This window comes from Bombus huntii, chromosome 12 (genome assembly GCF_024542735.1).
Source record: "Bombus huntii isolate Logan2020A chromosome 12, iyBomHunt1.1, whole genome shotgun sequence".
In the NCBI taxonomy this organism is placed as follows: domain Eukaryota; kingdom Metazoa; phylum Arthropoda; class Insecta; order Hymenoptera; family Apidae; genus Bombus; species Bombus huntii.
Genome location: NC_066249.1, coordinates 11,856,910 through 11,869,806, shown reverse-complemented (window position 1 = coordinate 11,869,806; position 12,897 = coordinate 11,856,910). Strand labels below are relative to the sequence as shown.

Sequence of the window (12,897 nt, the reverse complement as noted above, 5' to 3'; positions counted from 1 at the left end):
TATTGTATTTAAAAAAAGCTTGTTTTATTCTTTTAATATGAATATAATGTTAAAATACAAATAAATACATGTACAACAATAAGATTTAGATTACTTTCTTGTTGATAAGATTATACATATTCACTTTATTATGCATTGATATTTTATAACTTTTTGATAAGTTTTGCATTTCCTTTTAAAACTATCTTTTTTCCATTTGCAATACAAATATATTCACATTTCATGATTTTTCTTATAGAAACAATTTGCACTTTTATTTCTATTATATCTCCAGCATAACATGGTGCTGGAAATGTAAAAGTTTGTCCAACTACTATGGTTCCTGGGCCTGGCATTTTTGTACCAAGTACTCCTGATACTAAGCCATTGAGTAAAGCACCATGAACAAGATTATTTGATGTCACTAAATGTATTGGATTATAATCACCAGTTAATTTTGCAAAATTTAGTATATCATCTTTGGTAACTGTTTTAAAAACTGATATTTCATTTCCAACTTTCATAGTGTTTAGAACATCTGAAGGTCCTGTACAATATCTTTGCACATACCTTTTTAGCAATTTAAAGAATGGCTTTGAGAACTTCATTTTACTCCACAATTGAATTATGATATATAATTTTTTAGCTACTTCTTTTTTTATGTATCAAGGTATAATTAGGTATATATCCTTCCAAAATATTTTCTATATATATTATATATTTTTAGGATTTTCAACTTTATCCTTTATTTCAGTGCAGTCATTTAAAAATATTGCCACTAAGTTTTTAATACGATTATTTTCATGATTTGACAAATCAGATATTTTTCCAATTAATTCAGTTGTTACTTCACTCTTATAATCAGGGGTAATTAAAAATATTAAACTAGTAATTACTGAAAGTATGATATCTTCATCTTGTGAAGAAAGTAATGGTGTTAATAGACAAATGCCTTGGTTACGTAAAATGTATAGTTTATTTATTGGATCTAAAATATAATTCTTTTGTTAATTAATAGTTACCACAAGGATGTACTTTTTGAAAATAAATCTTTCAAACCATTATATACCTACCAGCACATACATTACAAATACCTCCTACTGCAAAACGTACTAATTTTAAATTATTTTCTGACAAAGCGTGAAGAAACAAATCAATTATTTGTAGTTGTCTTATGTATCCATAATTGATAGGATCATAAGCAAAATTAGCAAGGTTTGCTAACACTTGTTCTTTTGCTTCTGTGGAAATAATTTATGTTCTATAATTATGTAGTATAACAATTATATAAGTAATTACATTTTTGTATGCAAATTACCTTTAGATTTAGTGGTCTTAAATTCTGTAGTTAAAAGTTTTAAGAAATCATAACGACCAATAGAACTTTTCCCAGTACGTTTTATTAATTGCTCCTTGCTAGTAAACATGAGAGAATAATTTTCATTTATATCACTTAGCGAAATTTCTCACTCATGATATTTAATTCATGCTATTCCATCACTTTATTTTGAATTTTTTAATCACTATTTTTAAACGGTGGACGTGGTAAAAAAGATAATTTACAGTTCCTCATGTACAAAAATTTCACTTTCTTAGATGTTTCTTTTGCGATTTTCTACGATTACATACCAAAATTTTTTTAATTTCTTGTATGTTGTAACGAAAACAGGAAATATTAATTTCACAGCTTATTATATTATAGCAAGCAGTCGTTAAGTAATAAGATTATCCGGATATGATGGTTTAGGATAAGTGCCAGTAAGTACATTATATGTGACTACATCTGTATTTAGATCATAGTCGATGACCGGATGTGATATTGATATAAAATTAATGCCATTGGTAGACAAACTGTTTCTATTTTATGTGTTGTTATTGAAACCAATCGGCAGCTTGATATTCATAACGAACGTGGTGTGCGTTTAAGCGCATATTCGAACATACCATTCCTGTACCCATATTCCTATGAAAGTAGGTAGAGAACGTCATTGCGAAGTCATGGTTAACACGTAGCCGGTGTTCAACGTGTCTTAAACTCCTAGCCTAGGCATAGTGATTTGATAATTTGTTGCAAGCAGCTTGATTTGCACCGTGTTGAATAGAAACAAATGTTAATATGTTCATGGCAAATGTCTGTTAAAATTTCACGGAAATATTTATCATTACATTCAGAAATTTAAAGGAAATATGTTGCCAAATAGAACATCCATTACAAATACTAAAAAAGATATGTTCCCTGACAAGAAATCGACGTCTAAGCAAATGAAAACTTCTACGTTAACAAACGCCGCTGGACTTAGTTCTCTTATTACTTTTACTGTTTTGCTACTTGTTTGGATCTCAGGATTTGCTTCTCGGTTATTCGCGGTGATACGTTTTGAAAGTATCATACATGAATTCGATCCTTGGTACGTATTTTTAATTATTATTAATTTATAATAATTATTTAATTTAATATTTTTCATTTAATATTTACCTAACATTTTGTTCATAAAAAATAATTTTCATGTTTATTAATAATTTAATTGATAAAGTAAATTAACTTTACATATATATGTACATATAATGTTATTATAAAATATTACTATAAAATAAAATATTCTTTTATAACATAGGTTTAACTACAGAGCTACAGCATATATGGTACAACATGGATTCTATAATTTTTTAAATTGGTTTGATGAAAGAGCATGGTACCCGCTGGGTCGTATTGTAGGTGGAACTGTTTATCCTGGATTAATGATAACATCTGGATCTATACATTATATATTACATTCTTTAAATATCCCAGTGCATATAAGAGACATTTGTGTATTCTTAGCTCCGATATTTAGTGGTCTTACAGCCATTTCTACGTACTTATTAACAAAAGAAATATGGAATGCAGGAGCTGGTTTATTTGCAGCGTGTTTTATTGCAATTGTACCTGGTTACATTTCAAGATCTGTAGCAGGAAGTTATGACAATGAAGGCATTGCCATTTTTGCACTACAAATTACATATTATCTGTGGGTTAAGTCAGTTAAAACTGGCTCTATTTTTTGGGCTTCTATGACTGCTCTGTCCTACTTCTATATGGTATCTGCATGGGGTGGTTATGTTTTTATCATTAATTTAATTCCACTTCATGTTTTTGCATTATTGATCATGAATCGATTCAGTAATCGTCTTTTTACAAGTTACACTACATTTTATATTCTGGGACTTTTATTGAGTATGCAAATACCATTTGTTGGTTTTCAACCAATAAGAACATCAGAACACATGGCAGCTGGAGGTGTGTTTGGATTATTAATTTTTGTGGCAACTCTCAGGTGTGTTGATATAATATGTTAGTTTAATTTTAATATATCAAATTTTGTAATACAGTATATTTTATTATTGTAGATATCTAAGAACTGTACTTACAAAATCTGAAATGAAATACTTTGGAGGAGTGGTTGCAGTTACAGCTGGCATTCTTTTGTTTATTTTAATATGTTTGACTTATGCCGGTGTTATTGCACCTTGGAGTGGAAGGTTTTATTCACTTTGGGATACTGGTTATGCAAAGATACACATTCCAATAATAGCATCTGTTTCTGAACATCAACCTACAACATGGTTTAGCTTTTTCTTTGATTTACACATTCTTGTTACAACGTTTCCTGTGGGCTTGTGGTACTGCATTAAACGTATCAATGATGAACGTGTTTTTGGTAAGATTTAAGAAAAAAATTCTTTATTAATTTACTACACAAATATATTAATTATAATTATTTTACAGTTATATTGTATGCTATAAGTGCTGTTTATTTTGCTGGAGTAATGGTGAGGCTTATGCTCACTTTAACTCCAGTTGTTTGTATGCTTGCTGGAATTGCATTTAGTGACCTTCTTGAATTATTTTTCAAAGAGGAAGACAATGAAAGAAACGATCGAAGTAATAATGGAAGTGAAGAAGAAAGTGAAGAAGAAAGAGAAAGAAGCCCTGGTAGATCACTCTATGATAAAGCTGGTAAACTTCGTAGAATGAGACATGAGAGACCTAGGGGTAATGGAGATGGATTAGGTGTTAATCTTCGAAATGGTGTTGTCATTGGTGCATTTGTATTAATGATGATGTTTACACTGCATTGTACTTGGATTACAAGTAATGCATATTCTAGCCCTTCGATTGTTTTGGCATCATATAGTAACGATGGAGGTAGAGCTATTCTAGATGATTTCAGAGAAGCTTATTATTGGTTAGCACAAAATACACCTACTGATGCTAGGATTATGAGTTGGTGGGATTATGGCTATCAAATTGCTGGGATGGCTAATAGGTATATATTATTAGAGAATAAAATGTGCTATTTAAATTTTTTTGTATATATAATACAATATAATACAATATGAAGCATTTTCATTTTAACGTAGAACTACGCTTGTGGACAATAACACTTGGAATAATTCACATATAGCTCTAGTTGGAAAAGCAATGAGCTCAAATGAAAGTGCTGCTTATGAAATTATGACATCATTAGATGTAGATTATGTATTAGTTATTTTTGGAGGAATGATTGGATATTCCGGAGATGATGTTAATAAGTTCCTTTGGATGGTACGAATTGCTGAAGGCGAACATCCACAAGATATTCGTGAAAGTGATTATTTTACTGAAAAAGGAGAATTTCGCGTGGATTCGGAAGGTTCACCTACCCTTTTGAATTCACTAATGTATAAATTAAGCTATTATCGATTTGGGAAAGTAAAGATTGATTATCGATCGCCCTCTGGTTATGATCGTACGCGTAACGCCGAAATAGGAAATAAAAATTTCCAGTTAACATATTTGGAAGAAGCCTACACGACTGAACATTGGCTTGTTAGAATTTACAGGTAATTTTATAGATAACAATAACAAGACCATAAATTAATTTTATAAATTTTATGATTTTTATACTTATAAATTTCAAATGTCCTTATTCAAATCCAATTTTAGGGTGAAAAAGCCAAATGAATTTAATAGACCAAGCATTCCAATATCTAAACGAATTGTTGCACGAAATGCTAATTCATATGTTAGTAAAAAGGTGAGAATTCTATTTCTTATGCTAAACATTTAAAGCAGTTAAAACATTTACTTTTGTTGAATTCTTAATCGTATCGTTTTTCCTTCTTTAAATCATAACATTGTGTAATTTTGAAATGTAGTTGAAATCGTGGGGTGGGGGACATTAATGTTACAGACACCACGTCGTAAGAAAGGTTACATAAAAGGCCGGCCAACTATTATTAAAGGACAAAAACCTCAACGAAAAACTACGTAACATACATTTATTATCTAATTCATAATAATTTTCAAATACAACTTTTATAATAAGGAAAAAGAATTATACACCGTCCCTTGGGTCTACCACAAATTGTACCTCAAATTAAGATTTTAATATCATTAAAACTCGAATCAATTAAATATAGAATAAAAGAAATTTTCAACACTGAAAGCAATTGGGACAATTTTTTAACAAAAATGATCTTTAAAAAAGCGATCATGTTTTCAATTTTACTCATTACACTACGAAAATTTCTTATTTTTTCAAAATTATGAAATATTATCTATGTATGGCTACTTTACATATCGATTAGGTAAAATATAATTTCTATATGGTTGCAGTATATGGTGAATTTCTATAATTGAATTTACATTATTCATGGAGTGGAAAAATTCTATATTCATACAGTTTAAATCTTTGTACTTAAGTAGTCTCTAGCTTTTTGCTTACGTGATTTTACGCATATTATGTTCTGATTGCAAATTACGAAAATGAGCTTTGAATTATCACATGAGAAATATGATAAAAGAGCTAATGCGTAAACTTTTCTTATATCTGTGTAATGCACACTAAACATCAATAAGAAAAATTCGCTAGTCAAACTGAACGAAAAAATGGAAACATTTATTATAAATATCAAACAGGTGAGATCAGAGGGATTAAATATGTGTTATGTATACACAGTTATACAGTATTGTATACTATTCTTGTTGAACATTCGTAAGAAGGAACTTGTCACTTAAAAGCATTGTATATTTAATATTTGATTTATCTTTCCTTTTTTTTTTGTATAGAATTTAAAAATATAGAAGACAAATTGAATTTTATGCAGTGGAAATATGCTTTTAAGTGTAATGTATTATTTTATCTTATAATTTTTTGATTGTCCATTGTTCTAGCACTTTTTTTAAGTACAGTGCTATAGTTCACGTTTCATTCAAATTTGAAATTTATATCTTTGTGATCTACATTGTAACCATTCTTCTTATTATAAAACATATTGTTTATTTATAATATGTACATAATCCAATTACTATTTTTAGCAATTGTATGTATTTCAAAGATCACAAAATTATACTTAAAGCAATGTTAAGTACGCAAAATAGCTGTGTACACAATCATTGTGTATATTTGATTATAAAGAAAACAAAAAAATATAAATGAAACAAGGTTGTAATACATACCACTGACAACATTATTTTATTTCCTATATAAAATTCGGAAGACTAATGCGATTATATTAGGAAAATGGCAAGCATTAAAAATTATATAATAATGAAAGAATTAAATATATATGTATATTGTGTATACTAAATGCATATTTAGTATACACAAGAGAGTAAAAAGATACGTTTATATAATTTGCATACTCTTATTTTATACTATTTGACAAAATAAGGTATTAATATAATATTTAAATTCACTTGCCTTTTTTTTAAATAGTAGAGTATTAATAATTAAGCAATTACAAATTTTTTCGGAAAGGCTGGACTATATCAACAGGTGGTCTTTTGTAATATATTAATAGGTTATAGTCTTAAATGTCAAAATCAGCTGATCACTGGTAACAACTTTTTGAAGGTTACTAGATTTATGAATTTTGATTGTCTTTTGTAATGCCTTATCACACAAATATAGAATCTAGTTATTTATTAATTCAAAAATTAAATGTTTGAATAAAATCTCGAATAAATATAAAATATGGTTTGGTTATGTAGCAATATGAAAATTATTGCTCTTGACATTGACTTCATCGCCCGATTTTATATTTAATACATGCATAATTTATTTTATCTTCATTATTTTTTTTACATATTTAAGTAATATTTATCAGATTTATATATAGATTTCTTACACCTATATTTTTTAATTAAGTATAATATCCTTTTAGAGCATGTTAATTATATTTGAATAGATATAGATCACGCAATGTTTATTATTTATTAATTATCAAAAGACAATATCTTTTTTATGCATTTCATATTCTATAAAAAAATAATAATTCTATGTTACGTGAAATTTTCAATGTTTATTGTAAGAGGCTAAAATTTATTTAAAATCAACTATTTCAATATTTCTCGATACATTATATTAATTACTATCATTGTAATTTAATCAATTATATAATTTATTCTTTTAATATTAATATCAAGAAAGTTGAGTAAAATGATGTTACTAAATAACATAATGTAATATTCTACACATGCCATATTTTAAAATATTAACGAAAAGCTATACATTTATGTAAATCAAATATAATTACTCTGAATACAATGTAGTATTAAGGAAACTAGATCATACAATGGATGTTTTAAAATTGAAAAATGAAATATTATTATATTTGTCGTTTTATTCATACTATCCTGTTTTCTAAAAGAAAAAAAGTAGAAATAAAATTAGGTTTATTATATACATAAAAGAGTTAAAAGGTTATGTCAAAATGAATAACGAAGAACAATCTAAACATTTTCAATAGAAATAGCCGAAATCATGCAAAAATATGTTTTCGTAAATTATCATTTAAAATTAGTTCACTTAAAGTGGACATAAATTGTTTGTATATCAAATTCATAATGATAATACAGTGAATTCAAAGATTTTTCGCATGAGAAACTGTTCGTGTGTGCAGTGTCCGCCATTTTGCTTTCTTTATATCTGACATGTCTTTCTAATGTTATTATCGATGAATGCTAAAATTTGTGCGTGAATCTTCAATCTCGTTAGAGTGTATTTTGTACGAAAAAGGTCGGATTGCTTCTGATTGGGCAACAACCTCCATTACTGTTGGGAGTAATTTCCATTGTCCCAACCTCGGTTAAACTAAACGAAACGAGTTCATAAAGAGGGTTTCGTGATAGTATTTGTGAATAGTTTACCCTTGTTATAGGGTATAAATATGCTGCAAGATTCATCTTATGAGTTTTTCTGACTATATTACTGAAACTTGCTTATAGTATTTTGCAAAGTGTCTTATTGCCTATATAAGGAGTGAACATAACCAAACAGTGTTGATATCCAACATCATGTACTCATGTCAACACTAGAAATAAAATGTTTATTAATATGGCTTTGAATTGTCAAAGTTTGTCAGAACTTTTAGAATTCACATTCAATGCTTTAATATTTCATGTAATGAAATTGTTTGAAAATGTATAGGGTATATTTAGTGCGAATTGCTATGCGAGGCAAGGATTGTTTTTATCCTGATTTAACCATGGACTAAGTTCACGCTTATTGTTTGAACCAGGTGACTTTAGTAATCATCTGATACATATATGTACAGGAATATGTGAATTTAAACTTATACTTATAGTGATATATAGCTTTAATTGATCTAGATATTATTGACTACTAAAGTATTATTTGCACTTTTAAAACATAAAATAAATTTTATTGTCATTTAACTATACAAGATTTTTTGTAAAATTCCACTATAAAATTTGATACTAAATAATAGGTAATCAGTTTTAATGTTTCTATCAAAGCATAACCCATGACAAAACTAAGTTTTGTACATATGCAGATACATATGTATATAAGTTGGGTGCGTATTAATATTATTGGCATATGTAGTGGATATGACTATTTTATAAGTTATTATACTTTGTACAAAATTTCATTTTGTTAGTTGTATTACCTTGATGCATATGTAAACATTAATGTGTAAAGCACATACAAAAACAATCAAACTGTGATATAATACAATAAAAATAATTTTTTATTTTTTTATTCTCAGTATTATGAATTCAGAAATATTTATGTATGGACTTGGATCTAGGCACATGGCTTGAACCAAGTTTTATCTAGATAGGAAGAAAGATTTAGAGGATTTGAGAATGCAGGTGGAACAAGATACAAGGAAAGCGGTAATCAATGAAGGTCCCTATATCCGAAAACTCAAACATGGACAATAAATTGAAGTTTTCGGATCGGTTGAAGGCTTTGCTGAAAACTGAGGCTCGTCAAGATGTCGATCCATATATTTTCAGTGAACCAGAGCCATTTGGTACAGCGACAGGAAGAAATGTTTCAATAGTGTCATCTAAAAATTCTAAAGTAATGCAAAATTGTAAAAATATTAAGACTAAAGAAAAATGTATGAAACAAAGAATAAGGATAACATCCGTACCAGATGCGGAATTCAAAGATGTACAAGACCGTGCTGTAGAATTAGATGCTGATTGTAGTGTTGGTGGTGGTGGCAGTGGTAGTGGTGATGGTGAACATATAGATTATAAATTTGCAAAAGCAATTCAACAGAAGCAGCGTCATATTGAAAATTTACAAAGACTAAAAAATAGAAAGCAAAGTCGGGACCATACACTATTGTATTATCCTAGAGCTGGGGATGAAATATCAGATAGTGATTCTAGTGGAGATGAAATGACAATTTATCAACGTTATTGGTTTTCTGGAGAAAGCACTTCAACATTGAATCGTTCTGCACGCCTTTCTCAATTGCGTTCCCAGCTAAGAAGAAGATTACTTCAGTTACATAAAGGTGGAACAGACTCAGAAATTTTGTTACGTGATAGAGCTAGATGTCTTTTAGAAGCTGCTTGCAAGGATCCTGCATCTACAGCAAGAGCTTTAAGTGGTTCTCCAAATACAAGTAAAGTGGTTGACGGGCCACTTCTAGTTGGTGGGCTTTGTGGAGCTGAAGGATGTCAACAGATATCTTTGCCCTGTACTCGCCATTGTTCTCGTCATATTATGTTGAATGGAGATCAACTTTTATTTGAACATTGCACTGCCAAATTTAGTGATAATACACAATGTTGTATTCCTGTGTTTGATGTTGCACATGAATTACCTCTTTGTCCAGAACATGCAAGGAAAAGAGATAATTATCATCGTAAAGCCCAAGAGTCTAAACCAAAGAAAGCTCGTAAAAAACCAACATCTCCTACAATTCCCAGGCCTAAACCAAAATCTAGGCCAAAGAAACGAAAACGGCCTCTTGCAAATAAACTTGAGATTAAAGATCCTACTCTAGTACATGAAGAGAGTCAATATTTGAATCAAATAAACTCTAGTGAAAATCAGACAAAAACTTTGAATAATTTGAATACTGTAGCACAAGGAACTTCAAATTCTGCTAACTTAAATTTAGGATTAGGACTTGGTCTTGGAGGAGGACTTAAAGATCTGGGAGATCATGAAGTGTTTCCTTCTTTGGATCCTGCAGAGCATGATTTTGGCAATGTGCTCAACAACTTACCTGCTGATGCTTTTAATGACCTCTTTATTGGTAATTATAATGATATTGTCCTTTTTGTATTATGTGATATTAATTTATATAAATATGTTGTGTGAAATATATTTATTCTTATGAATTACTTTAATTTAAAAATAAAATAAGATTTATGTTTTCAGAAGGCAGAAATGGGGAATATGAACCATCAAGAGAAGAAGAAGAAGAATTGGAGCGAGCATTAGAGGCAGTGGATAAGGATGTACGGAATTTGGAAAGAATGGGGCAAACACATGGACTTTTAGAGCCAGCTTTATTGGCTCAACTTATGTCAGATATTGCTTCGTAGCCCCGCCTATTTTAGTAATGTAATAATTTGAAAACGAGTTCACGTGTGTTCCTTACAATATAGAAAAAAATACTGTTTGTGTATGTGCTGCTAAATGTAAGATTGTGTTATTGACTTTCGTTATGTAACTATAAAAATCCGAGATAATGGCAGGGATTGACATACAGAAAGTAACAAAAAATAGTTAACTATTACTAATTTAATATAAATTTCATTGGGTACAATTGTATCATATAGTTAGATTCCCATAAAAAGGAAGAAAAGAGATCATATTTCTTATAAATTCTACAAATTCCATCCTTGCTAAAAAAGTAATCACGAAAAAATCGTAAAATCATCTTGTTCTTTTATACATTTGCGAATTATTTTGAATACAATTTAAAAGTTCAGTTACAGTGTTGTAGCTATAATGGTATAGCAATAAATACTTTTTGCTTATGACAGATACAAAAGTCAAAAGAAAAAAGCAGTCCTACAAAGTAATTCTACTATATTTGAATTTTTCAGGGCACATAAATTTATTTTTACATACTGCTTTATTCACTATTAATGATTTTTATTTTGTTTTTAAGTACCCTGATATAACTGCAAATAATAGTCATTAATATTTTGTAAAAATATAATCAAATGATTTTATATAACTTCTCTAAGTTGTATGAAGTTTCTATTTTAAACAGAGGTAAAGTCTTTTATTAAAAGTCAGTATATTATTCAGTTCATTGTATGTTTTGATATGAATATAACTTAGGTTTTGTTTAAACAGAAGTTAGAAGTTTTAACGGATTATTTTCTACTAAGAAACTTTATTTATAAAATAGAATTGCATGAACACATGACTGAACTTAAAAAAAACTACATATACATATAAATGGTCATATTCATTTTTTATCATCTGCCTGCTGTAACAATATATGCGAATAATCGCAAATAATCTTATTGATATATGCATAATCATCACTATCATCATTTTCTTCATTTTGTATTATAATCATATAGATAAATGTTCAGTAATAGATAACTGTAACATATAATTAAAGATTCAACTTAATAAGAAGTGCCGAAATAGTTTCATTTTTGATATCTTTAGTAATTGTAATATGATTCAATTTCTTTTGCAGCCTATAAGAAAAGATGACACGTGATATATTATTTTATTATTCAAAGTAAAAATATATAAAATTCAGATTAAAGAATTGTAAGAGGGCACAGATTCTGAGAAAAAAAACTAGATTCCTCTGGTTAATTATAAGGACAACTAAATCATTTACTGCCATTTAACATTTAAATGATTACAACGTAGCTGTAGTATTGACACTAGAGTTATCTACGTACATGTAATATTTTCAAATGTACACAATATATTTCAAATTATCATAATTTTAATACATATCGTAATCGAAATTAAAGAAAAAGAACTATGTTGAATCACTCTGTAGACTATAAATAAATGTCATTAGAGAGTAAAGCAGCAGAAAAAACAACTTACTTGTGACACTAGAATTGTACAGATTTTTGTGAGATCTAGTTTTTATTATCAAAGTTTCTGTGCCAAATGTACTAGTTAAGATATTAATTTTTGTACGTTACATGTGCGTGTCATTATTCATAAATAATAGGTCGCAAGGAAGTATATCTTGAATAATAAATGTTTTAAATGTAAACCAATGCAAATGGACAGTAATTTGCCACTTGTAAATGGACAAAAATACAATATAATTTACAATTTAACCCATATTGGGATTAAATTAATGTCGTATATATATTGTTATTATATATAATGGTAGTAAGTAGGTACAATAATTATTTATATAAGGACAATGCAAAATTTAATCTTAAAACAATGCATTGCTTCAAATGTACCTATATATGTATCTCCTTGTAAAATATCAGCATTAGTACGCATTATTAGGCATTACCAATTATAATAAGCATATTTTTTACATTGTCTTATTGTACTCAGTTTATCCACCCTTATCACATATCCTAAAAGCGTTATTTTCGAAATATGTGTCTATGTTTAATATCTTATGCGATAAAAATAATTATCAGTATTTTTCTTTCTAAATTTTTTCAATGCG

The 12,897-nt window shown here is 28.5% G+C and overlaps 3 protein-coding genes across 6 annotated transcripts; 2 read left to right on the top strand and 1 right to left on the bottom strand.

The window, feature by feature from the left end:
- Positions 1-2: 2 nt before the first annotated feature.
- On the bottom strand, positions 3-1,906 carry LOC126871989 (armadillo repeat-containing protein 7). The gene is made up of 4 exons (XM_050631415.1): positions 1,298-1,906; positions 1,053-1,220; positions 702-967; positions 3-635 (listed from the first exon to the last, which is right to left on the bottom strand). Exons 1-4 carry the CDS (start codon positions 1,404-1,406, stop codon positions 144-146), a joined length of 1,035 nt encoding a protein of 344 aa, XP_050487372.1. The 5' UTR covers positions 1,407-1,906; the 3' UTR covers positions 3-143.
- Positions 1,907-1,934: 28 nt separating this feature from the next.
- Positions 1,935-6,457, top strand: LOC126871666 (dolichyl-diphosphooligosaccharide--protein glycosyltransferase subunit STT3B). Of its 2 annotated transcripts, none has more exons than XM_050630708.1 (7): positions 1,935-2,387; positions 2,595-3,293; positions 3,367-3,677; positions 3,746-4,286; positions 4,381-4,842; positions 4,946-5,036; positions 5,158-6,457. In XM_050630708.1, the coding sequence occupies exons 1-7, from the start codon at positions 2,167-2,169 to the stop codon at positions 5,182-5,184; spliced, it is 2,352 nt and encodes a 783-aa protein (XP_050486665.1). In that variant the 5' UTR covers positions 1,935-2,166; the 3' UTR covers positions 5,185-6,457. The 2 variants fall into 2 exon arrangements, with proteins under 2 accessions (XP_050486665.1, XP_050486664.1); XM_050630707.1 differs by having other exon boundaries at positions 1,936-2,387; positions 5,193-6,457.
- Positions 6,458-7,627: 1,170 nt separating this feature from the next.
- LOC126871669 (INO80 complex subunit D) lies at positions 7,628-12,759 on the top strand. Of its 3 annotated transcripts, none has more exons than XM_050630717.1 (3): positions 7,628-8,523; positions 9,055-10,527; positions 10,653-12,759. In XM_050630717.1, exons 2-3 carry the CDS (start codon positions 9,150-9,152, stop codon positions 10,817-10,819), a joined length of 1,545 nt encoding a protein of 514 aa, XP_050486674.1. In that variant the 5' UTR covers positions 7,628-8,523; positions 9,055-9,149; the 3' UTR covers positions 10,820-12,759. The 3 variants fall into 3 exon arrangements, with proteins under 3 accessions (XP_050486674.1, XP_050486673.1, XP_050486672.1); XM_050630716.1 differs by having other exon boundaries at positions 7,628-8,820; XM_050630715.1 differs by having other exon boundaries at positions 7,629-10,527.
- The last annotated feature ends 138 nt before the right edge of the window (positions 12,760-12,897 follow it).

Bases quoted from the DNA above. Each gene is read 5' to 3' on its own strand.
- LOC126871989 (XM_050631415.1), bottom strand. From the start codon at position 1,406: ATGTTTACTAGCAAGGAGCAATTAATAAAACGTACTGGGAAAAGTTCT. The intron at 968-1,052 runs GTAGGTATATAA...ATTATATTTTAG, and splicing joins TATTTGTAATGTATGTGCTG to ATCCAATAAATAAACTATAC. The intron at 636-701 runs AATATATAATAT...TGATACATAAAA, and splicing joins ATAAAGTTGAAAATCCTAAA to AAAGAAGTAGCTAAAAAATT.
- LOC126871666 (XM_050630707.1), top strand. From the start codon at position 2,167: ATGTTGCCAAATAGAACATCCATTACAAATACTAAAAAAGATATGTTC. The intron at 3,294-3,366 runs GTGTGTTGATAT...TTATTATTGTAG, and splicing joins ATTTTTGTGGCAACTCTCAG to ATATCTAAGAACTGTACTTA. The intron at 5,037-5,192 runs GTGAGAATTCTA...TTAATGTTACAG, and splicing joins ATTCATATGTTAGTAAAAAG to ACACCACGTCGTAAGAAAGG.
- LOC126871669 (XM_050630717.1), top strand. From the start codon at position 9,150: ATGAAGGTCCCTATATCCGAAAACTCAAACATGGACAATAAATTGAAG. The intron at 10,528-10,652 runs GTAATTATAATG...TTATGTTTTCAG, and splicing joins TTTTAATGACCTCTTTATTG to AAGGCAGAAATGGGGAATAT.